This window comes from Eubalaena glacialis, chromosome 10 (assembly GCF_028564815.1).
Source record: "Eubalaena glacialis isolate mEubGla1 chromosome 10, mEubGla1.1.hap2.+ XY, whole genome shotgun sequence".
Taxonomy (NCBI): domain Eukaryota; kingdom Metazoa; phylum Chordata; class Mammalia; order Artiodactyla; family Balaenidae; genus Eubalaena; species Eubalaena glacialis.
The window spans coordinates 113,970,876-113,995,704 of NC_083725.1; the positions used below are offsets into that span (position 1 = coordinate 113,970,876).

Here is a 24,829-nt window from a genome sequence, read left to right on the forward strand (position 1 = left end):
CATGTGGCTTACAATATTGCAGTAGGTTCTCCCGCGTCAGCCCTTGCCCCCCACAGACTCTTCTCACTACAGCGGCCACGGTGGCTCTGTCATACACAAGGTTAGTCAGACCACATCATACCTCTGCTCAAAACCCTCCAACCTCATTCAGGATAAAAGCCAGTCCTTACAGTGTGATCCAGCCACACTGGCCCTCCTTGATGTTCCTCAAACCTGCAGGGCACACTGCTGCCTTAGGGCCTTTGTTTTCACTCCTCCTTCTGCCTGCACTGTTCTTCCCCCAAACATCTGCACAATCAGCTCCCTCACCTCTTCAGGTCTTTACTCCGATGACTCCTTCTCAATGAAGCCTCCCATGGCCATCTACCTAAAAAGATTACAGTTTTCCACATAATATTTCCTACCCCATGCCCTTGTGAAATTTTTCCCCTTCACCTGTCTCACTACCTAACATAATATACCTTTATTTATCTTGACTAGTGTCTGTCTTCACTACTAGCATTTAAACTTCGTGAGGGCAAGGACGTTTGTCTGTTCTGTGCACTACGGGACCTCCAGCAGCAACAGCAGCATGTACTGGGCCTGTAGGATGCATGCCATTCATATGACCCAATGAATGAATTCTTTAAAGTCAGGGTTTACACATACATTTACCTCTACTTCTTCATGAAGCCTCACTAAAAAGTAAAGCAAAACGAAGTTTAAAAATTGTAAACTCAAAAAAAAAAAAAACTGTAAACTCACAGGAGAGGATCAGAAATGGTATGAAAAAGAGGAGTTGTCACAAACACTCTGGAAGGAAAACAAATGAGAACTGTCTCGGGTTTTGGCTTTCTCCGCCCTGCTAAGAAATCTGTGAGGCAGGGGCCAGAAAGGAACAAGCAGAGTCTCTCAGCAGAATCCCTGAAAGGCTCAGAAATTAGAAGCACCAGTCACCCTGAAGGAGGGCGTGAGAGAGCTGGGCTGACAGCTAAGGAAATGGTTGGAAGTCTTTGGAGAGATCACTGACACTCCCAGATCCTGCTCCCTCCCCCTGCTTCAATCCCCTTCCTGCCCCCACAGAAGATGGGAAGTGAACCAAAAAGAATTTAGACTTTGAAACCAAACTCAGCTGAAGATGGGAGTAAGTCCCCTACCTTACTGGAAACAGGTACTTAAGTAAAGTCTACATGTGCCACAGTGAGACTCCTTGGGCCTCTCACCCTGCTGGAGCCACAGCAAGCTTTACCTACCCAGGCAGGAGTTTAAAGATGTCTCTGGAGAAATTGACAACCCAAGAATAATAGTCTGCAAATACTGACATTTAGGGGCTGCAACAAAATAACTAAATAATCTTGCCCAATGATCTCACTGGTGATCCAAACCAGTACAAAAGGCCCACTCTCTTACCAAAAGCTCCCAGTTGGTATTTTAGTGGCTCACTCTTAAATACAGATGACCAGGGACCACCACACCTTTGAGAAAAGCTTCTAGCAGGGAAGACAAAAAACTCATGTCTTTCAATTCTAGAACATCATCTTAATCCTTTTATAATTTCTTTCCCTCCATTTTCTGTGTTCTGTTTTACTAATATCGATTACCAACATGTTAAACCTCTCCTGAATTGATCCTCAAATTTTCCTATTTTTCGGTGCCCTCTGTTTTCCCTCTCCTCCACCTCTCCCTCTCCTCTCTTCCACCCCTTTCCCTTCTCTCTCCTCCCCCCTCTATCTCTCTCCTCTCCTCTTCTCTTCTCTCAATGCTCCACTGCCCCCCTGCTACTGATTTCTACTCTGTCTTTTTAGTCAACCTGTTAGGAAAATTTTCTCCAATTTACCTTCTAACTCCTCCTGTACTGAATTTTCCATTTTTGCTGTCATAGTTGTAATTTCCAGGAGCTCTTTCTGGTTTTCTTTTTTTCTTTTTTTTTTTAAATTAATTAATTTATTTATTTATATTTTTGGCTGTATTGGGTCTTCGTTTCTGCGCGAGGGCTTTCTCTAGTTGCGGCAAGCGGGGGCCACTCTTCATCGCGGTGCGTGGGCCTCTCACTATAGCGGCCTCTCTTGTTGCAGAGCACAGGCTCCAGACGCGCACGCTCAGTAGTTGTGGCTCACGGGCCTAGTTGCTCTGTGGCATGTGGGATCTTCCCAGACCAGGGCTCGTACCCGTGTCCCCTGCATTGGCAGGCAGATTCTCAACCACTGCGCCACCAGGGAAGCCCTCTGGTTTTCTGAAGGTTGCTTTATACCAGCATCCTGTTATTTCTTCGTTGTAACAGTTGCAATGTCTTATTTTTCTGAGGACATAAGTGTACCAAGAATGAAGAAAAAGCCCACACTAAGGTACATAACCATGAAAATTCATGCCAAGAATCAGAAGATCGTAAAAGCTTCAGAGAGAAACAAAAAGGTCACATACAAAGGAATCAGATGATGTGGGACTTCAGCTGAGACACTGGAAACTGGAAAGTAATGAAACGATGCCTTCAATTCTAAAACAAAATTATTTCCTCTAATTCTAGGATAAAATTAACATATGCTCAGACTTATTAGACCTCAAAAATGTTATCTCCTATGCAGCCTTTCTCAGGAAGTTACTGGAGAATGCATACAATGATGGACAGAATAAACAAAAGATTAAATGGGATCCAACTGAGAAAGGAATTGAAAAGAAATTGCCCAGCCCTGATTTCAAACTATATTACAAAACTATAGTAATCAAAACAGTACGGTACTGATATAAAAACAGACACACAGATCAATGGAACAGAACAGAGAGCCGGGAAATAAACCCTCATATATATGGTCAATTAATTTTGGAAAAGGGGGACAAGAATACACAATGGGGAAAGGAGAGTCTCTTCAATAAATGGTGTTGAGAAAACTGGACAGCTACATGCAAAAGAATGTAACTAGACTACTATATTACACCATACACAAAAATTCACTCAAAATGGATCAAAGACTTGAATGTAAAATCTGAGACCATAAAACTCCTAGAAGAAAACATAGGTGGTAAGCTCCTTGACATAGGTATTGGCAATGATCTTTGGATTTGACACCAAAAGCAAAGGCAACAAAAGCAAAAATAAACAAGTGAACTACATCGAACTAAATAGCTTCTGCACAGCAAAAGAAACCATCAACAAAATGAAAAGGCAATGTACCAAATGGGAGAAAATATTTCCCATTCCCAAATCATATGTCAGATAAGAGGTTAATATTCAAAATATATAAAGAACTTATGCAACACAACAGCCAAAAAAAGAAAAATCTAATTAAAAAACAGGCAGAGAATATGAATAGACCTTTTCCCAAAGAAGACATACATGTAGCCAAGAGACACATGAAAAGGTGCTCAACATAATTAATCATCAGGGAAATGCAAATTAAACCCACAATGAGCTATCACTTCACACCGGTCAGAATGGCTATTATCAAAAAGACAAGTGTTGGAGAGGATGTGGAGAAAAGGGAGCCCTTGTCCACTCTTGGTGGGAATGTAAATTAGTGCAGCCACTACAGAAAACAGTATGGAGGTTCCTCAAGAAATTAGAAATAGAACTACCATATGATCCAGCAATCCAACTTCTTGGTATATATCCAAAGGAAACAAAACCATTATTTCAAAGAGATATCAGCACTCCCATGTTCATAGCAGCATTATTCACAATAGCTAAAATACAGAAACAATCTAACAATCTAAGTGTCTGTCAATGGAAGAACAGATAAGAAGAATGTTATATATATTATATATATATACATGATGGGTTATATATACCACAAGGGAATTTTTTCCAGTCTTTAAAAAGAAGGAAACCTTGTCATCTGTGGCAACATGGATGAAACTTAAGGGTAATATGCCAAGTTATATGCAGATTAACCCTCCATGTTGTTCAAGGGTCAACTGTAGTTAATAATACTGTACTGTATACTTGAAAGTTGCTAAGAGTTTTAAAAGTTTTTATCACACACACACAAAAATAATAAAAATAATGTTTTATTAAAAAAAAAGAAAATAGGGACTTCCCTGGTGGTCCAGTGGGTAAGACTCCATGCTCCCAATGCAGGGGACCCATGTTCAATCCCTGGTCGGGGAACTAGATCCCACATGCGTGCCACAACCAGGAGTTCACATTACGCAACTAAGAAGTCCACAAGCTGCAACTAAGGTTCTGCATGCCGCAACTAAGAAGTCCACATTCCACAACAAAGATTCCGCGTACCACAACTAAGACCTGGCGCAGCCAAAATAAATAAATAAATAAATAAACGAATAATTGTAATAAATAAATAAATACATAAATAAATTATTAGGATGATGGCTATGCCCCAAGTCTAAAAGAAGCACTCCAGACTAAAGGAAGAAAACACAGGCCAAGAAGTCATGCCTCCCCAAGGAAAAATAAAACAGAACCTAAAGTATTAAGATCAGACTGAGACATTTTTTGAGTCTCTCCTTTGCAGACACATTACTGATAAGCACAGAACACTAAACTAATGAAAAGAGTGATGTAAGACACCTCAGTTATGAAGAACATATACATATATCCATATAATAAGGCAAATACAAATACTTTTTTAACCAGAAATTGCAACGTTAACTACTGGGAAGATGAGAGGAAGGAGACTGAGTGAGGGGTAGGAGTTGTAAAGAGAGAGAAATCCTAATTTTATATAAGAAATAATACTTAAGTTTTTTAAATCCAGAAGGAACAATATAAGCACGTTCTTTAAAACTGTAGACACAAATAGCAGAAGACACAGCCAAAAGGAGTACAAGTGGCTGCCTCTGGAGAAAGGGAATGGGACGTAGAAAGGATGCTCATTAGGAACACTGCAAGACTACTGACTTTTAAGCTATGAATACAGATCACCATGTTAAAAATAAATGTTTTTTTAAAAAAGTACAGGTTTCCCTGGTGGCGCAGTAGTTAAGAATCCGCCTGCCAATGCAGGGGACACGGGTTCGATCCCTGGTCCGGGAAGATCCCACATGCCGCGGAGCAACTAAGCCCGTGTGCCACAACTACTGAGCCTGCACTCTAGAGCCCGTGAGCCACAACTACTGAGCCCACGCGCCACAACTACTGAAGCCTGTGCACCTAGATCCTGTGCTCTGCAACAAGAAAAGCCACTACAATGAGACGCCCATGCACCGCAATGAAGAGTAACCCCCGCTCGCCACAACTAGAGAAAGCCCACACACAGCAACGAAGACTCAATGCAGCCAAAAATAAATAAATAAAATAAATAAATTTATTAAAAAAAAAAAGTACCTGGTAAATTAAAATACTATATATAAAAAAAGACAAACACACACTATAAAACTATATACAACCATGATTTCCTATCTGTAATTCTGAAATCCAAAAAGCTCTAAAACCCCAAGTTAAGCAGCAAACTCATTTGGAGGAAAGTCTGCCTTAAACTGATGTAAGGCTTTAAATAGGTTTTATTTATCCTATTTCATATAATTAGTCACATTTCACTGCAGAAATATTAATGTGCTTAATTAGAAGGTATTAACCAAATGCCCATTCCTATCCTAGACATCATGCTATAATATATGCACCATATTATCTATCTAAAATCCAAAAACGAGACTTCCCTGGTGGTCCTGTGGTTAAGACTCCATGCTCCCAGTGCAGGGGGGTCGGATTCGATCCCTGGTCAGGGAACCAGATCCTGCATGCTGCAACTAAGAGCCCACATGCCACAACTAAAAGATCCCACATGCTGCAACTAAAGATCACGCATGCTGCAACTAAAGATACCGCATGCCACAACCAAGATCCCAAGTGCCACAACAAAGACCCAGCACAGCAAAATAAGTAAATTTAAAAAAAATTTTTTAATTTTAAATCCAAAAAAATTTGAACTCCAAAACACCTGTAGCCTCAAAGCGTTTGGATAAGGGCTTGTTGTCACATGTCATATATTTCCTATAGGGATACATACCTGTTTACAGAAACGCAGGAAAAGAATAGAAAGGATATATTCAAAACTGATAGGCATAGTGGTTACCTCTGGGAAGGGGGAGAGGGGGACTTCAGCCTTATCCAAAGTGCCCAATTTTTTGAAAGGATAATATTTCTAATTTCATAAGTAATATTATACATTATTAACTTTTAAAAAGAGAAAAAGTATTACAATGATAGACATCATCTTACCCATTTAGAGAGCTTAATTCTAGGCTCTATGAAAAAGGCACAGAGTGAAGGGAGTATCTCCACCAGGGAACCTTTCCCAATCCCCCAGGCTGGGACCTCTGATACCTGGGCATCTCTCTCCCTCAGCACTTAATAGGTAACGAACTCCTGTTCAGAACCCTGTTTTTGTAATTTACATGGAATCAAATCTAGCCACTTTTTTTCTTTTGTCTTCTACCTTTGACATCTTGCTTAAAAAATTCTCCCTCGGGACTTCCCTGGTGCTCCAGTGGTTAAGAATCTGCCTTCCACTGCAGGGAATGTGGGTTCAATCCCCGGTCAGGGAACTAAGATCCCACATGCCGCGGGGCAACTAAGCCCGCATGCCTAAACTAGAGACCCCACGTGCCGCAAAACACAGAGCCCATGCGCCCTGGAGCCCTCGCACCACAACTAGAGGGCCCGTGCGCCACAACAAAAGATCCCACGTGCCACAATTAAGACCCGATGCAGCCAAATAAATAAGCAAATAAATATTTTTTTAAAATTTCTCCCTCAGGGCTTCCCTGGTGGCGCAGTGGTTAAGAATCCGCCTGCCAATGCAGGGGACACAGGTTCGAGCCCTGGTCCAGGAAGATCCCACATGCCGCGGAGCAACTAAGCTCATGCGCCACAATTACTGAGCCTGCGCTCTAGAGCCCGCGAGTCACAACTACTGAAGCTCGTGTGCCTAGAGCCCGTGCTCCGCAGCAAGAGAAGCCACGGCAATGAGAAGCCCATGCACCGCACGGAATAGCCCCTGCTCGCCGCAACTAGAGAAAGCCCGCGTGCAGCAATGAAGACCCAATGCAGCAAAAATAAATAAATTTATTAAAAAAAAAAATTTCTCCCTCAATATTGTATATTGGCCTATTTTTTCCAGTTATTTATGGTTTTTTTTCAACATCAAAATATTTAATCATCTGGAATTTATTTTCGTATATAGCACAAGGTAGGCATCTAACTTCTATTGTATCTAAATACATAAGCAACTATCCTAACATCACTTACTGACTGATCCATCCTTTATGTATTATATATTCTTAAGTAGAATGAAATATATGAAAATGTACTATATCATAAGTATATATCACATTAATCTATTTTTCCCTGAACCAGTGCCCTGTTGCAGTAATTATAGCCTTAAAAGATGTCCTAAGTCAGTTTTCTCTTATTTCCCCCACCCCTTGTAATATTCTTGGCGGTTTTACAATTTAACTTTCCAAATGAATCTCAGAACAATTCTGTCAAGTTCCCAAAAGAATACCTTTATGATTCTGTTTAATGGGAAAGAAGTAACAACTTTATAATACTCAGTCTCATATGAGGTAACATTTATAAAATACACAGCAGTGTCTGGTACAGAGTAAGCAATAAACGTGTTAGCTCCACATATAGAAGATACATATGAAATATAGATATTTACAGAAGAAACAAGGTGTATTCCTGCATGTGGTTAAATCTTTTATATGCCTCATACAACACTGAAGTGCTTCATACAGGTCTCCTTAAATTTATTCCAAGTTGTTAATATTTTGCTACAGCAAATGTTTTCCATTACATTTTTAAACTGGTTAATGTTGGTAGATAGGAAAGCCTACAGATTTTTGTATTTGTACTTTGTGATTGGTACCGAATTTTTTTTTTTTAGTTCTAAATAGTTCACCAGTTGATTCTTGTGAATTTCCAGGTACACAAGAAAATTACTGTCTCCTTCATAAAATTTATATTTATTCAATTTCTAGATCTACCATCAATCAGCCTTGTCCAATGAGACAAGGCCTCTGGCCATTAGGCCCAGTGGTCACCCTCCATAGGCATAAAATCCATCCGACCCACCATCCCTGTTCTCACTGACCAGTGCCCTAACCCTAGTCATATCCCCCCTCCAGCTTCACAGTCGAAGGCACTGGCACGATCAGCCACCTAATTCTCCGGTCCCCCCTCCCCCACCCTCAGACACTTCCACTGTTTCTCCTGCAACTTCTGAGCCACAATGAACACTCTCCCAAATTTCCAGCTCCTTCTCTGAGAATTTCTTCTACCTCCCTGCTTTAACAAAACCTGAGGGCACAATTTTCCCCATAAATATCTGAAGTAGCAGCTGTTATTCTCTCACATCCCATGTGTCTCCAGATCAAAAGGTGGGGTTGGTGACTTCCCTGCTTCCCTTTATCACTTCTCAACCATCATCCTCCATCTTCTGGTAAAAAGCCCTACTCCTTTAGGATTTGCACCATTCTGTAGAATAACCTCTTTCCCCATTCTTTATTGCCATCCATCTGCAAAGCATGCGGTCATTCCCTATCATTCATCAAGCACTTTGACACCTGTCCCAGTCCTCTTCATCAAAGCAGGCACTTCCATTCAATCCCTGCTTCAGCCAAGAACCCACAATGAGTAAAGATTTTTTCCTCCCCTACAGTAGGACATAATTAACAGAATCAGGAATGTTTAGTTTTGAAATGATTATGGGAAAGACATGTTTAAACATATCTTGGGTTTGAGGAACCAGAGGATGGTGGAGCTCTTGAGAATAGTATCAAAGGAGAATTATGTAACTGCATCATAATCCTTATCACCTGTTATGGAGTTGTGCCCACCCCCCAAAAAAATAGGTTGAAGTCCTAATCCCTGGTACCTGTGAAATGCAACCTTATTGGATGAAGGGTCTTCTGAGATTATTCAAGTTAAGATAAGGTCATTAGGGTAAGACTTAATCCAATATGACTAGTGTCCTTATAAGAAGACATAACAGAAACACAGGGAACAGAATGCAACGGGAAGACAAAGACACACAGACACAGGGGGAAGACAGCCACATGAAGACAGAGGCAGAAACTGAAGTGTTACAGCTGCAAGCCAAGGAATGCCAAAGATTGCCAACAAACCACTAGAAGCCAGGAAGAGGCAAGAAAGGATTCTCCCCACAGGCTCGCAGAGACTGTGGCCCTGTCAACCACTTCATTTCCGACTTCTAGCTTCCACAACTGTGAGATGATACAGTTCTACTGTTTTAAGCCGCCCAGGTCGTGGTACTCTGTGACAGTAGTCCCAATACATCACCCATACCTAGTCATTTAGGTACCCTCTCACTGACTGGACTACAAAATCCATAAAGAATCATGTCTACCTCACATACTATGGTATCTACAGCACTTGGTCCACTGTCTCACACAAATTAGGCACTCCAAAAAAAGGAGCTTAGAAAGGAATAAGTTTCAAGTGAAAAGGTGTCAAACTCAAGTTTTGAAGGATATGTATTATGGAGCAACAGCTCTCAACCACTGAACGATGGCACTGGTGTAGAACCACCAATTATGAAGTACAGGTAACTGCTAATAGTAACATTAAGAACCAAAATTTAGGAATTATTTCCTTTTTTTTTAAAAAAAGAAATAGAAATTAGAACTAATTCAAGGTAATTTCTATAATAAAAGACACCCCCACACTGGTATTGATATGTTTCTTGAATGCCGGTGGGAGGAGCAGAATTAGAGAAGCATGCCAAATTGCATCCAACTCTGGAATACTCAATGAAGAGGATTTTACAAGAAAAATGTAGAAGAACTGCTACTATTGGGACTTCCCTGGTGGCAGAGTGGTTAAGAATCTGCCTGCCAACGCAGGGGACACGGGTTCGATCCCTGGTCTGGGAAGATCCCACATACCGTGGAGCAACTGAGCCCGTGCGCCACAACTACTGAGCCCATGTGCCACAACTACTGAAGCCCGCGCGCCTAGAGCCCGTGCTCTGCAACAAGAGAAGCCACCGCAATGAGAAGCCCGCGCACCGCAACGAAGAGTAGCCCCCACTCGCCGCAACTAGAGAAAGCCCGCGCGCAGCAACGAAGACCCAAAGCAGCCCAAAAAAAAGAACTGCTACTATGGAGAAGAGGAGACAATGACTAATAACAGTAGCAGTGATAGGTATAATAAGTAATGGCTAGCAGTTATTAAGCACATACTGTTTTCCAGGCACATGATCCTATGCATTTTATAAATATGAATTTATTTAACCTCGCCTGAATTATTGCAATAGCTCCATAACCAGTCTCACTGAATGCGCACTTGTGCCTCTAAAAATCTATTCTAAACACAACAGCCAGGGTGATCCTTTCATAATATGTCAAATAATATCACTCCTCTGATCAAAACATGGTTCCCATCTCACCCAGAGGAAAAGCCCAAGTCCTTACAAAGGCAGGGTATCACTGGAAGCTGAATGCCTCTCTGACTGCATCACTTGGCCTTCTCCTGTCTCACCCTCCAACCCCACCCACTGGCCTCCTTGCTGTTCCTGGATCCCGCCAAGCACATTCCACCTCAGGGTCTTTCTTCCTGCTGTCCCCTCCCCTGCACCACTCCCCACACCCCTCCCCCCAATATATCTGCAGGACTGACCCACCCGCTTTCTTCTGGTTCCCAGCTCAACTCACTAAGGCCTTTCCTGACCATTCCAGCCACAGATACAGAGTGCAGGATTACCATGAACCCCAAGCCTTCCTCCATGTTTCAATATTTGGCTGAAACTACTCAGTTGTAAAACTTATCTTAGTCTTAAAACTTTTAAATGATATATTAACATTTTTATGAGAAATATATACCTGTAGCTGTTGAAGATCATCTTCCTGAATGTTCTGGGACAAATTATAAATCTAGAAAACAAAAGTCCAGATTTATTCTACTCTAGCTTACTTCAAATGAATCCCAAATAAGCCTAAAGGACTGAACAGAAGCTTTGTACAATTAAAGGTCTGCATATAAGAATATGAGGTCTGTTTAAACAGTTATAACATCTGTCTTTTGGAAAACTATGCATATAATGTTGAAATCACATAATCTTTCCTTTACACTTTAAAATATAGTTTTCTTCAATTTTTACCAAATCTACATTTCCTGTATGATGTAAATGATATAATTTCGATTTTCACTTTTCAGACTTTTCTTGGAATATACTACATATATTTATGACCAAAACGGAAAAATAGTTTAGGCTCCTTCTTAAGCTTGTAAGAACTTAACTTATATCTGTAGTCTAAAAAGAACATTTACATATCACCATAGGAATGCTGATAACAGAACAATAACTGAAACTAGATGTATTCTCTTTATCTTATTTCTTCTACAAACTTTTTTCCTAGTCAAATGGCCTTACCTGAACAGAACTAGTCATGGTACTTAGAGCAAAGATGGTAGCACAATCTTTCACAGTGGACTGGCTGTCAAATGCCCCCTGGGTATCCATCAGAACAACTGCAACCTATGAAAAAAAGGAAACACAAACAAAATATGTAAAAGTGAGAAGGGAAGACATGCAAGGAGAAATTGAAAAGTACAGGTAATATTTAAATGAGGCTTAAGCACCTGCTCGTAGGTTCTATCAGAAAAGTACAATTACAGTTGACCCTTGAACAACAGGGGTTTGAACTGCGCAGGTCCACTTAATACGTGAATTTTTTTCAATAAATGTAAGTATTCAGCTGCCTTGTATTTTTGAACAGAGAACTTTGCTGGAGAAGATTATCTGCTCTCACCCGGTGATATGATACAAAATAGAGGTATACAAAGCAATATGAAAAGAGGGGAAAATCACCCTAACAATCAAAACAGCCAAATGTTGAAGTCAATTAGCTCACTTTCGAAGCCAGTCATTTGGATTGGCTAAGTCAATTAACTAATTGAGTTAGTTTAAACTTAGGCATAATCAAAAAATAAATAAAACATATGCCATGGGATATTTTTGGCATTTACCTGCAAGGCTGCATTCTTCTCTCAAATTTCTAGAGTTTTCTGGTTGTTTGATAAAATAAAATGAACATTTATTTCAATCTTTATGAAAGAGAGACCACACCACAGATGCCAAATGAATGCAAGAGAAACTAGGCTATCATTCACTCTATGTAATTAGGTTTCATGAAGCCTTAATGAACGTTCCCACCTTAAAAGTTAGATGTATGCAAAATGTTAAATAAGATATAGTACCTTATAATCCTTATACAACTTGCTATAATTTTCAGTCATATAATTTAAAAATAAAACTTTTCAAACTCATGCATAACTGGTTCCAAAAGAGGACAGGGTTTAACATGTTCAGAAAAATAAGTAAATTCATCAGCAAGTGCCTAGTTCTTTACCAATACCGAAATTATTGCAAAGGCCAGAAGGGAAGCTTTCTATGAAGCTCTATTGAATACAAGAAGAGAAATGCCATAGTCAAAAACATTTTTAAGTAAGATTTATGATAACAAATACAAATCAAAATTTTTATTCTTAGAAATGACATTTTTATTACTTAGAAAAGTATTTTTATTCTTAGAAATGATAATAAATCATTTTATATAGTTTATATATCAGGCCCCATTAATAACATTATATATTTATGGATTTTCATACACCCAACGCACTACTGTGATTGAATACATATGATATAAATTCAACCAAAAGAAAGCACTATTCAGAAAAAAAAGATCAATTCAAATGAAATGAAGTTTCTAGCCTGAATACACTGAAACCTAATGATAAAAGACTTCATCTACCCATACTTCAGCGGTTTTGTGAAGAGGATACTGTCAAACTAAACAACCAATCAAGACTAATCATGGGGACTTCCCTGGTGGAACAGTGGTTAAGAATCCGCCTGCCAATGCAGGGGACACGGGTTCGAGCTCTGGTCCGGGAAGATCCCACATGTCGCGGAGCAACTAAGCCTGTGGGCCACAACTACTGAGCCTGTGCTCTAGAGCCCACGAGCCACAACTACTGAAGCCTGCGTGCCTAGAGCCCATGCTCCTCAACAAGAGAAGCCCGCGCGCTGCAATGAAGAGTAGCCCCCGCTCACCGCAACTAGAGAAAGCCCGCACGCAGCAACAAAGACCCGATACGGCCAAAAATAAATAAATAATAAATTAATTAATTAAAAACAAAAATAAAACTGAAGGTTTAAAAAAAAAGACTAATCATGGCTGGAACAAGTGGATTTCCACATGTGAAAGAATGATTTTGGATCCCTACCTCACATCATATACAAAAATTAACTAAAACAGATCAAGACCGAAATATTAGAGCAAAACCCACAAAACTCATAGAAGAAAGCATAGGTGTAAATCTTCATGACCTCAGATTAGGCAATGGTTTCTAATATATGACACCTAAAGCACAATACACCAAAAAAAAATACACAAACGGGACTTCAAATAATTGCAAATCACATACCCGATGACGGTCTAGTATCCAGAATGCGTAAAGAATTCAACAACAAAAAGACAACCCAATTAAAAAATGGATTTGATTTGAACATTTTCCCCAAGAAAATATACAAATGGTTATGTGAAAAGATTCTCAACATCATTAGTCATTACTAGTGTTACATCATGGATGGGCCTTGAGGGCACTGGGCTGGGTACGAGAGGCTACACAAACGACCCATATGTTATGTGACTCCATCTGTATGAAACCGCCAACATGGAGGAGGAAAGTAGATCGATAGTGGCCATGGGCTGGGAGAAGAGGGAAATGGGGAGTGACTGAGTTTCTTTTGGGGGTGATGAAAATGTTCTGGAATTAGATGGTGATACCTGCACAGCCTTGTGAGTGTACTAAAAACTGCTGAATTATATATTTTAAAGATTGAATTTTATAGTATGTGAATTATACCTCAATGAAAAAGAGAAAATCATGGCATCTGCTAATGAGAAAACTGAGGCCAAACAGAGGGAAAAAGAAGACATACTAAAGAGAAGCTCTTTGAGGAGTGGGAGTCATAAGTATACTTAAAGTGCTGCATATTTCGGGGAAATAGTATTCTCATATCATGTAGTGGAATAGTAAAATACCATAACTACCTTCAAGAACAATTTGGCAATAGCTAGAAAAAGAGGAAATGGGCATTCTCAGACCCAGTAATTCCACTTGTAGGTGGCTTTCTAATTAGACAAGCTCTAAGCTAAAACCTCACCAAGTATAAAATAAGACAATCTTGCTAAACTTTTATTTGGCTAACATCTAAAGAACTGCTTATCAGTATAGCATTTATCCAATATTAATTTTTTTAAATTGGAGTATAGTTAATTTACAATGTTGTGTTAGTTTCTGGTGTAGGAATACTGATTTTTTTTAAAGCACTCCTGATCCTGCTAGATGTCTGAACATAATTTTTTTTAAAACACATTAGAAACACAACAAGGTATCCCTACACACCAGAAAATTGACAATACCAAATGCTAACGAGAATATGAAACATCAGGACCTCTCACTCATTGCTGGAGAGCATGCAAAATGGCACAACTAGTTTGGAAGACAGTTTGGCAGTTTCTTACAAAACTAAGCATAATCTTACCATACAATCCAACAGTTGCACTTCTTGGTATTTACCCAAATGAGTTGAAACTTATGTCCACACAATAACCTGCCCATGAATATTTACAGCAGCTCTACTCATAATTACCAAAACTTGGAAGCAAACAAGATGTCATTCAGTAGGTGAGTGGATAAACTGTGGTCAACCATATAGCGGAATACTATTCAGAAATAAGAAATGAGCTATCAATACAAACAGATGTGAGGAACCATAAAAATATGTACATTGCTAAGTGAAAGAAACCAATCAGAAAAGGCTATATACTATATGATTCCAACTATGTGACATTCTGGAAAAGGCGAAACTATGGGGACAGTAAAACAATCAGTGGTTACCAGGATTTCAGGGAGGGGAAGAGGAACAAACGGGTGGAGCACAGAGGATTTTTAGGGCAGTGCACTTCCTCTGTTGATACAGTAATCGTAGCTACATATCATTATACATTTATCAAAACCCACAGAACGTGCAACACAAAGAGTGAACCTTAATGTAAACCATGGGCTTTAGTTAATGACAACCTATCAATACTGGTTCATTAATTATAACAAATGTATCACACTGACAAAAGATGTAAATAATAGGGAGAAACTGGAAGGGGGAACTCTGCACTTCCTGATCAATATTCCTATAAACCTAAAATTACTCTAAAAAATAAAGTCTATTGAATTTTTTTAAAGGGCAGGAAACCAAAATGATGTCAATAAACATGGAGCTCTATAGAGGAGTCAATTCAACAAGATAAAAAAATGAGGGAACTATAAATGTCAGATAACTAAAAGCAAAGCCTGCTTACTATTAACACTGTAGAGATTTCCTAAACTCTTAAGGAGAATTAATACACCACATTCCCCCAAAATTAAAATGAGGCCCACCAGTTCTGTACAAAGGGATCACATAGTCAACAATAATTATTTATTCCTAAAAACAAATTAAGAAAGCATCTACCGGGGGGTGGGACGAATTGGGAGATTGGGATTGACGTATATACACTACTATGTATAAAACAGATAACTAATAAGAACCTACTGTTTAGCACAGGAAACTATCTGTGGTGACCTAAATGCAAAGGAAATCTAAAAAAGAGTGGACATATGTATGTATAACTGATTCACTTTACTATACAGCAGAAACTAACACAACATTGTAAAGCAACTATACTGCAATAAAAATTAAAAAAAAAAATGCCTACCACACATTACCAGAAATGTAGAAACAGAACATGATACAGAAAATAAGAACTGAAATGAAGGTCATAGGGCCTTGTTGTGGTGCCGTCTGTAAGAGTCGCTATGTTACCCACAGCAGGCCCTTAACTCACTGGGTCATTTTACAGCATCTCTAAAATGAAGATCGGACTTCCATTTCCAGTCAAAATGGAATAACAGACTGGATCTACCCTCCCACCTAAAACCAAACATAACAGACAAAATATATGAAACAACAGTTTCAAGACATTGGACATCAGGTAACAAAGGATAATGATCCTTGAAAGAAAGGAAACAGATGAGGTGAGCCTTACAGTTGACCCAGCTAACTGGCCAAGGCACAGGGAGGGGGAACCCAGGCAGAGCCACCAGATTCTGAGTCAGGAAATACAGCTGAGAGTCAGGAAGACCAAGGAAACGGGAGTTCTTAGGCAGAGCACCTGAGGAGAGAGCTACAGAGACAAAGAACACCAGGGATCTACAGAGGATACCCATCAAGTGTTCAGCTGAGTCCTGACCAGCCCATGTGAATAAGGAAATTACCTGAGGCTGGAGAAAGAGCCATTCAAAAGGGTTAGAGGGAACACTACCTAAGGCTCACAGAGGGCCACGAACAGCACCTGTTCCCTCCAGTCAGACTACAAAAACCCCATAAAAGCAACTAGACAAAAAGACATGTTAGACACACAAGAACAAAGATAAGGATAACAGCAATTTCTCGGCAGAAGTAATGTCAGCAAAAAGGCAGGGGAGGGACTTCCCTGGTGGCGCAGTGGATAAGAATCAGCCTGCCAATGCAGGGGACACAGGTACAATCCCTGGTCCGGGAAGATCCCACATGCTGTAGAGCAACTAAGCCAGCGAGCCACAACTACTGAGCCCATGTGCCACAACTACTGAGCCCATGTGCCACAACTACTGAAGCCTGCGTGCCTAGAGCCTGTGCTCCGCGACAAGAGAAGCCACCATAATGAGAAGCCCGTGCACCGCAACGAAGAGTAGCCCCCGCTCGCCGCAACTAGAGAAAACCCGCACGCAGCAACGAAGACCCAACACAGCCAAAAAAATAAATAAAATTAAATCTTTTTTTTTTGGCTGCATTGGGTCTTTGTTGTTGCGTGTGGGCTTTCTCTTGTTGCGGAGCACGGGCTCTAGGCGCACGGGCGTCAGTAGCTGTGGCACACGGGCTCAGTAGTTGTGGCTCGCTGGCTCTAGAGCGCAGGCTCAATAGTTGTGGCGCACGGGCTTCGTTGCTCCACGGCATGTGGGATCTTCCTGGACCAGGGTTCGAACCCGTGTCCCCTGCATTGGCAGGCGGATTCTTAACCACTGCGCCACCAGGGAAGCCCTAAATTAAATCTTTAAAAAGAAAAAAAAAGGCAGGGGAGTGACATCTTTGAGGCACTGAAAGACAAAACTGCCAGCCTAGAATCCTATACCCAGCATAAATATTTTCAAAACAAAGGCAAAATACTTTTCAAACATAGAAAGAAAGCTAAAAGAATTCTGCACCAGAAGAGCAGCACTACAAGAAATATTAAAGAAGTCCTTCAGGCTGAAGGAAAAATGAATACAAAAAATAGATAAAAATCTGGACACAAAAAGTGAAGAGCAGTTAATGGTAACTGCATGGGTAAATATATGGCTTTTTTCTTATTATTTAAATATCTTTAAAAGATAACTGACCATTTAAACAAAAATAAAAACAATGTTATTAAAGTAAAACAGTGACAAAAGCACAAAAGCTGGGAGGGGAGAAATGGAACATCAATTAAATTTCAGTAAAGCTGTTAAAAAATTAAAGGCTGGATAAAATAATATCTAAAGATCCTTCCATGCAAAAGTTTCTAATGTTATATTCCAAAAACTCCTTATTCTCCTACATTCTCTTCTCTTAAAAAAAAAATGTGTGATAATCTCCCCATTTTGCTACGCATTTCTGTATGTGTATCTATGCTAAAAAAAAAAAAAGAGGGTTTTCCAATATACCTTTCTCCTGAAACTTCACTAAAAAAAAAAAACAAAACAGAAACAAACAAAACATTAAAAGAATAAGGAAATTTATAAGGAAAAAAAACAGAAGCTGTGGAAACAGTGATCAAGAGTCATACATCAGGGACTTCCCTGGTGGTCCAGTGGTTAGGACTCCTAGCTCCCAACGCAGGGGGCCCAGGTTCGATCCCTGGTCAGGTAACTAGATCCCGCATGCTGCAACTAAAGATCCCGCACGCAGCAACGAAGATCCTGCGTGCCGCAACTAAGACCCAGCGCAGCCAAATAAATAAATAAATAAGTAAACATTAAAAAAAAAAAGTCATGCATCAACTGTCCAGCTCTCAAAATATTTAATTACTTAACATCAAGGAAACGGCTGAAGCTGAACAACCTGAAGGGGGGATATGAAACCTGAAGCCCTGGAAAGACTCAAAAATGAGAGGCACAAACAGCTGTGAAGGCATGCTTTAGGGTGAGGCTAAAAACAGAAGGAATGGGTTAAAGTCTGTTGAAGAAACAGTCATAACCCCAAATCCCCTCTTCCACTTTAGGAGACACATGACTTGCCCCTGCTGACCCTTACAAAGAAACCTGGGGAGCAGCTCTACAACTGAAGCTTACTAGGCTCGATGAGGTGGGTAAGATGCCCTGCTGACAGCTGGAGGGGTGGGGGGAGTGAATGCTCACAGGAGTAAGAGTGTAAAGAACAGAAGTAACATCTGAACAGCTGAGAGCATTAGCCTCTGCGAAGTGAAAATGAGCAGACAGAGGACTAGGGCACCTGACAGCTATTTTTCGTCAGAAGCCTTATGTTACTCTTTGACCTTTTAAACTATATTCATGAATTAGTTTTAAACATGCACTTATATCATTCTGATAAAAATCATTTTTAATTGGATTATCACGCTACACATTAAAGTTCTCATTTTGTTGTGTTTGTTAGTTTATAAGTCTTTTTCTTCCGTACCTTCTTCCCATCTGGCTTCTCCACAGTGAAAACCTCACTCCAGATCTGAATCCCAGTGGTTTCTGGGTCAGAGCCCCCTCTCCATGAAAACCCTGTTAACGGTTCTTCTGGGTCACCCAACCAATTTGAACGGCCACCTTCCTTCTATAGGAGAAATAAGAAATTTCCATTAAGTCTAAAATTTCGAGTAACTTTACACATCAAGGATAATTCATGAGCTTAGTTTGCTCTTTTGGACATAACAGTCTCACTTTCTAATTTGAAATGAAATAATTCTACTTTACCTGGAAATATAAGTATCGTAGCATAAAGTCCAGAAAGAAGGACTTGCCCTTTCGGAAGGCACCAGCCACAGACACCACCACCACATCAAGGTCTCGGATGTGTTCCTGTAAGAGGATGCTGGCCAAGGCTTTCTCTTCTAGCTCATAGGCATGTTGGTCTTTCTGAACCAAAACAACCTGCACTGGACAAGGCTTTGCACTCTCCATAGCATCACCTATGTTGTTGTAGAGAAAAAAAATTAGTTTCAAATATTTTTAAAGTATGTATTTTTTAACATGGGAAGAGTAAAAACTTCTTAAACACGGCACAAAGCACCAGCCATAAAAGAAAAAAATGACAAATTCGACTTCATTAAAATTAAGAATTTTTGTTCATTAAAAGACATCCTTAAGGGAGTAAAAATGCAAGTCACAGGCTAGGAGGAAATATTCCTAACACCTAAATCCAAAGGACTCATATCCAGAATCATTATAGAAAAAGAAAAGAAAAAGACAACCATTTCACCTTTAAAAATAGCAATGGGTAAAAGATTATGAACGAGCATTTCATTAAAAAAGGATATCCAGGGCTTCCCTAGTGGCACAGTGGTTGAGAATCTGCCTGCCAATGCAGGGGATACGGGTTCGAGCCCTGGTCTGGGAAGATCCCACATGCCGCAGAGCAACTAGGCCCGTGAGCCACAACTACTGAGCCTGCGCGTCTGGAGCCTGTGCTCCGCAACAAGAGAGGCCGCAATAGTGAGAGGCCCGTGCACCGCGATGAAGAGTGGCCTCCGCTCGCCGCAACTGGAGAAAGCCCTCGCACAGAAACGAAGACCCAACACAGCCAAAAATAAATAAATAAGTAAATAAAATTAAAAAAAAAAAAAACTACAAAATTCCATGTCCAAATAAAGGAGATTTAAAAAAAAAAAAAAAAAAAAAAAGGATATCCAGGACTTCCCTGGTGGCACAGTGGTTAAGAATCCGCCTGCCAATGCAGGGGACACGGGTTCAATCCCTGGTCCGGGAAGATCCCACATGCCGCGGAGCAACTAAGCCCGTGTGCCACAATGACTGAGCCTGCGCTCTAGAGCCCACGAGCCACAACTACTGAGCCCGCACGCCTAGAGCCCGTGCTCCGCGACAAGAGAAGCCACCGCAGTGAGAAGCCCGCGCACAGCAACAAAGAGTAGCCCCCACCCGCCACAACTAGAGAAAGCCCACGCACAGCAACGAAGACCCAATGCAGCCAAAAATAAATAAATAAATAAATTACTTTTAAAAAAAAAACATAATGAGATACCACTGCCCACCCATCAGAGTGGCTAAAATTTCAAAGACTGACAATATCAACTGTGGGAGAGACTGTGGTACAAACTGTAATTCTCATACATTCTGATAGGAATAGAAAAAACCGTTAGGCAGTATCCACTAAAATTAAACATAACTATGATAAAGCAATTCCACTGCTAGGTATACACCTAAGAGAAATAAATGTGTATATCCACCAAAAGACATATATACAAGAATGTTCGCATCAGCTTTACTCAAAATGGTCCAAAACTAGAAATAACCCAAATGTCCACCAATAGTAGAAAGGGTGACTGCCACTGTTAAGTCGTGTTTTTTTGGGGTTTTTTTTTGGCCGCAACACGTGGCTTGTGGGATCTCAGCTCCCTGACCAGGGAAACCCTAACCCTAACCCGCGGCCCCTGCAAGGGAAGTGCAGTCTTAACCACTGGACCACCGGGGAAGGCCCTAAGCCTTTTAAATACATCATTTTACTTAATCCTCAGAACAACCCTAGAGGTAAATAATACTACCCCATTTGAAAAATAAAGAAACTAAGGCTTACAAAAGTTAAGCATCTTTCCCAACAGGTTCTGGAGAAAAGCTTGAAAAGATCTTTAGGTGGCTATGTTTTGCAAATCACTCTTAATAACCTAGTCAAGGTTTTAGGGACAATTAATTCTTTAGTTCAAAATTAAGCACTAACCAGTAGTTTCTCTTCTAGAGTTGAAAGCACAAAGATATTAATTCTTTGAAATTCAGAGCCACTTAGCTATGTGGATTTATGGAAGGTTTACAAAAAAACAGCAGTGGGGCCTATGAAATGAGGCAAAGCACTATTTCCCTTCCCTAAGTGTATGTACTAAAGGAGATGTTTTTAGGTAGTTAAAAGGATACTTGTTTTAATAATTACGTATTTTAATGACTATTAAACATTAGGAAACAAAACCATGTTTTAATGGATTATTGCTTAGAAGGAGGCTAAGTTTTAAAAACTAATCAATATAAAGTAAATTGAAGGACAAATATTAAGTTGAGCATAGAACAGGTAGGCAGATTTGGCCAAAATCATACACGTGGTCCCAGAAACACTTTCATCTGGGAAGCACTGAAGGCTGAATGATCGCAGCAGGAAAAGTCGACAAAACAGCTTGACTGCCAGACTCTAATCTTTAAGTATGGGAATTGCTGCTCACTTTTTATTTTTATTTATTTTTTTATTTTTATTTTTTTTTGGCTGCATTGGGTCTTCGTTGCTGACCATAGGCTTTCTCTAGTTGTGGCGAGCGGAGGCTACTCTTCATTGCGCTGCGCGGGCTTCTCATTGAGGTGGCTTCTCTTGTTGCAGAGCACAGGCGCTAGGCACGCGGGCTTCAGTAGCTGCAGCACACAGGCTCAGTAGTTGCGGCATGCAGGCCCTACAGTGTGTGGGCTTCAGTAGTTATGGCACGTGGGCTCAGCAGTTGTGGCGCATGGGCTTAGTTGCTCCGCGGCACGTGGGATCTTCCCGGACCAGGGCTCGAACCCGTATCCCCTGCATTGGCAGGCGGACTTCTAACCACTGCACCACCAGGGAAGTCCCGCTGCTCGCTTTTTATACTTACTGTAACAGACAGCAACAAAAGGGTTCTTGCCACTTTTTAATTTTTTGCAAACTGTTGGAAAACAATTTATAAACATTGATTCAATGTCATTCTAGCATTATAATACATATATACTAATACTTTTCTTTCCCATTATTTCCTATTATAAAAAGGAAACATTTCTGTAAATAATCTCTTAGAGTTCTTATTGCCATAACAGCAGGTGAATCCAGGACCTGAAGACCTTCAGTCTTTTACATCAAAGAAGAAATGAGAACAATTTATTCACACCTTATGGATAAGCCACAAGGTTAAGTACTGTGCAGTACTCAAAGCAATACCAAACAAAGTCCCTGAGATGGCCGGTTGCTCCCCCAATATTCATTTTCTCCTCCTGCTGTGGTAATATATTTTTAGCTGGGCATATAAATGCTCAGAAGAAACACATTTCCAACCCAACCTTGTATGTAGGGTATCACTGTGTGACTAAGTTCTGACTGGAAATGATATAGCAACTTCCATATCATGCATCTTCCCCCTTCCTGCTGGCTATATGTGAAAGTGGGAGCGAGTCACCCTGGACCAGGCATGTGAGGGCAACACCCTAGGAATACTGGAGCAACAAGAGAGGTAGGGCTGAGGACTTGGTGTAGCAAAACTGCCATGCTGGCTCACTTTCATATGAAAGAAAAATGTCTACCTTGTTTAAATCACTTATTTGGAGGCTCTATGAGATGTAACCAATACAATAGTCCCCCAGGACTTCACAATTAAGTTCATGGTACTGGCTCTTTCAATTTTATCTATTTCACTATTAAAGTTGACTGAGCAGTGTGAATGTACTGATACAAAGCAGGCACACAATAAACAGCTGTAAAAAGGATGAATGATATGTACCGTAATATAGTTGAAAGCTACCACCCTAAGGATGCAGGTGATGTTGTCAGGGCAACAGGTATGGAAGATAAAGTTACCTGGGCTACAAACAAGACAGAATAATCACATGACAAAAATGTATGCAGTTGTAGACAACGAATTGCATTTCAAGAGACGATGAAGACCACTAAGAAGGACAGTTTAAAAAAAAAGTGATAAAGCCTTCCCTCATCTCTTCCTCTTTCTGCCTATAGCAAAGTGAAAAAGAAGAGAACCAGGCTATATTTAGTTGAGGGAGCTGAGGTGATCCTGCATTTCTCTCCGACAGTATACTGGGCACACCGGATTTTAAAAGATCTTGTTCCTTTGGTTTGGATCCACTTAAGGGAAAAATCATTTTAAACTGTACACATCACTAATAATTTAATTTAAACAAATAGAGCTGCTCATTTTTCACCACACTATCTTTATCTCTCACTTCCTAAGACAAGAGAACTATATTATTGATCATCCAAGTAAAAATCTTATTTCCACTCACCCTTTTCTAGATATCATGTAAATTTCCTTTGCTGATTTATCCTCGCATCTCGGACAACCTGCCCCCCAATCTCATAGATCCCTTAATCAAAACCTCTGGGCCCTCTCCTTTAGCCATGCCACCTTCCAACCTTTCCTGCCTGTTAGGTTGATCACGCAAGTCAATATCCCCGAGTGTTGCTTTAAGAATGTTACCTCATCCTTCAGGGATGAATGCCTTCATTACAGTACATAAACATATCATGACAGCAACTACATAAAAAAAATCAAGGACTTCCCTGGTGGCACAGTGGTTAAGAATCTGCCTGCCAATGCAGGGGACACGGGTTCAAGCCCTGGTCCAGGAAGATCCCACGTGCCGCGGAGCAACTAAATCCGTGTGCCACAACTACTGAGCCCATGCTCTAGAGCCTGCGAGCCACAACTACTAAGCCCGCGTGCCACAACTACTGAAGCCCGCACGCCTAGAGCCCATGCTCTGCAACAAGAGAAGCCAACACAATGAGAAGCACGCGCACCGCAACCAAGAGTAGCCCCCGCTCGCAGGAACTAAAGAAAGCCCGCGTGCAGCAACAAAGACCCAACGCGGCCAAAAATAAATAAATAAAATAAAATAAATAAAACAAATTTATTAAAAAAAAACTACAAAAACATTTTATGGATTGATGGCTGAAAGCTAAAAAATCTCCATCCTGTAAGTCAAAGCCTTTCACCATTTGCCCTACTGCCTTCGTTCCTCTAATTCTTTATTCTCCTCATCCTCCCAGGTAAATTTATACTCATTGGTCTTCCTCCTAGGAGAAAGTTAGGATTCACGTCCTGTCCTGTCTTGATTCCAAATTTTCAAATATACAGCCTATTCAACCATTTGTTCTCACGGCCTGAAATGTTTCTTCCACTTGATTCCAGCAAACACTTGCTCATCCTTCAACAATCACCTTCACCCTCCCTCTGTCCTGATCACCCACCCCATCCTCTCAGAGTCCATCACTTTGCACGGTACACCAAAAGCGATCAAGAGAGACGGCAGGGCTTAAATCCTTTCTTTCTCACCTCTAGAATGTAAGCTCCATGAAGGCAGAAATTTTTGTCTCTTTTGTTCAATGCTATATCCCCCAAGAACCAGAACAGTGCCCACAGAGAGTAGACATCCAATAAACAGTTGGGGAATAAACGAAAAACTCCACCATTTAGTCACAATGTGACTGTGGATAAATTTCTAACCATTTGTAGCTCCATTTATTTATAAATCTAATACCCATCTCAAAGCACAGTGTCTGACACATATTAGGGACTCAATAAAAAGAACCCACTTTCCTATTTCCACTAAAACCTTGACTATTATTCCACTCATTACAACATAATAATATTGTAATGAGCTCCTGGGAGCCCCTGGGGAGTAGGGAAACTACCACATTCAGCCCCAGTATCTACCATAGAATAATAGCTTCCTAGTACTGTAAACACTAAATCCTATAGTACATGTAAAGAACCTCAATAAAAGTCAGTTTCTTCCCTTCCTCCTCCCAGTCTCCTTTCTTTGTCAACCTCCCTGAAAGTGTGTCTTCATCCACTTATC

At 40.4% G+C, this 24,829-nt stretch overlaps 1 protein-coding gene across 1 annotated transcript in view; it reads right to left on the reverse strand.

Annotated features, from left to right (window-relative positions):
- Positions 1–24,829, reverse strand: part of ATL3 (atlastin GTPase 3) — a 54,329-nt gene that overhangs the window by 23,036 nt on the left and 6,464 nt on the right. Inside the window, exons 2-5 of the mRNA XM_061201910.1 lie at positions 18,983–19,197; positions 18,699–18,842; positions 11,331–11,435; positions 10,780–10,830 (exon numbers count right to left, since the gene is read on the reverse strand). Coding sequence (XP_061057893.1) covers positions 10,780–10,830; positions 11,331–11,435; positions 18,699–18,842; positions 18,983–19,197 — 515 coding nt within the window. The remainder of the gene's footprint in view (positions 1–10,779; positions 10,831–11,330; positions 11,436–18,698; positions 18,843–18,982; positions 19,198–24,829) is intronic.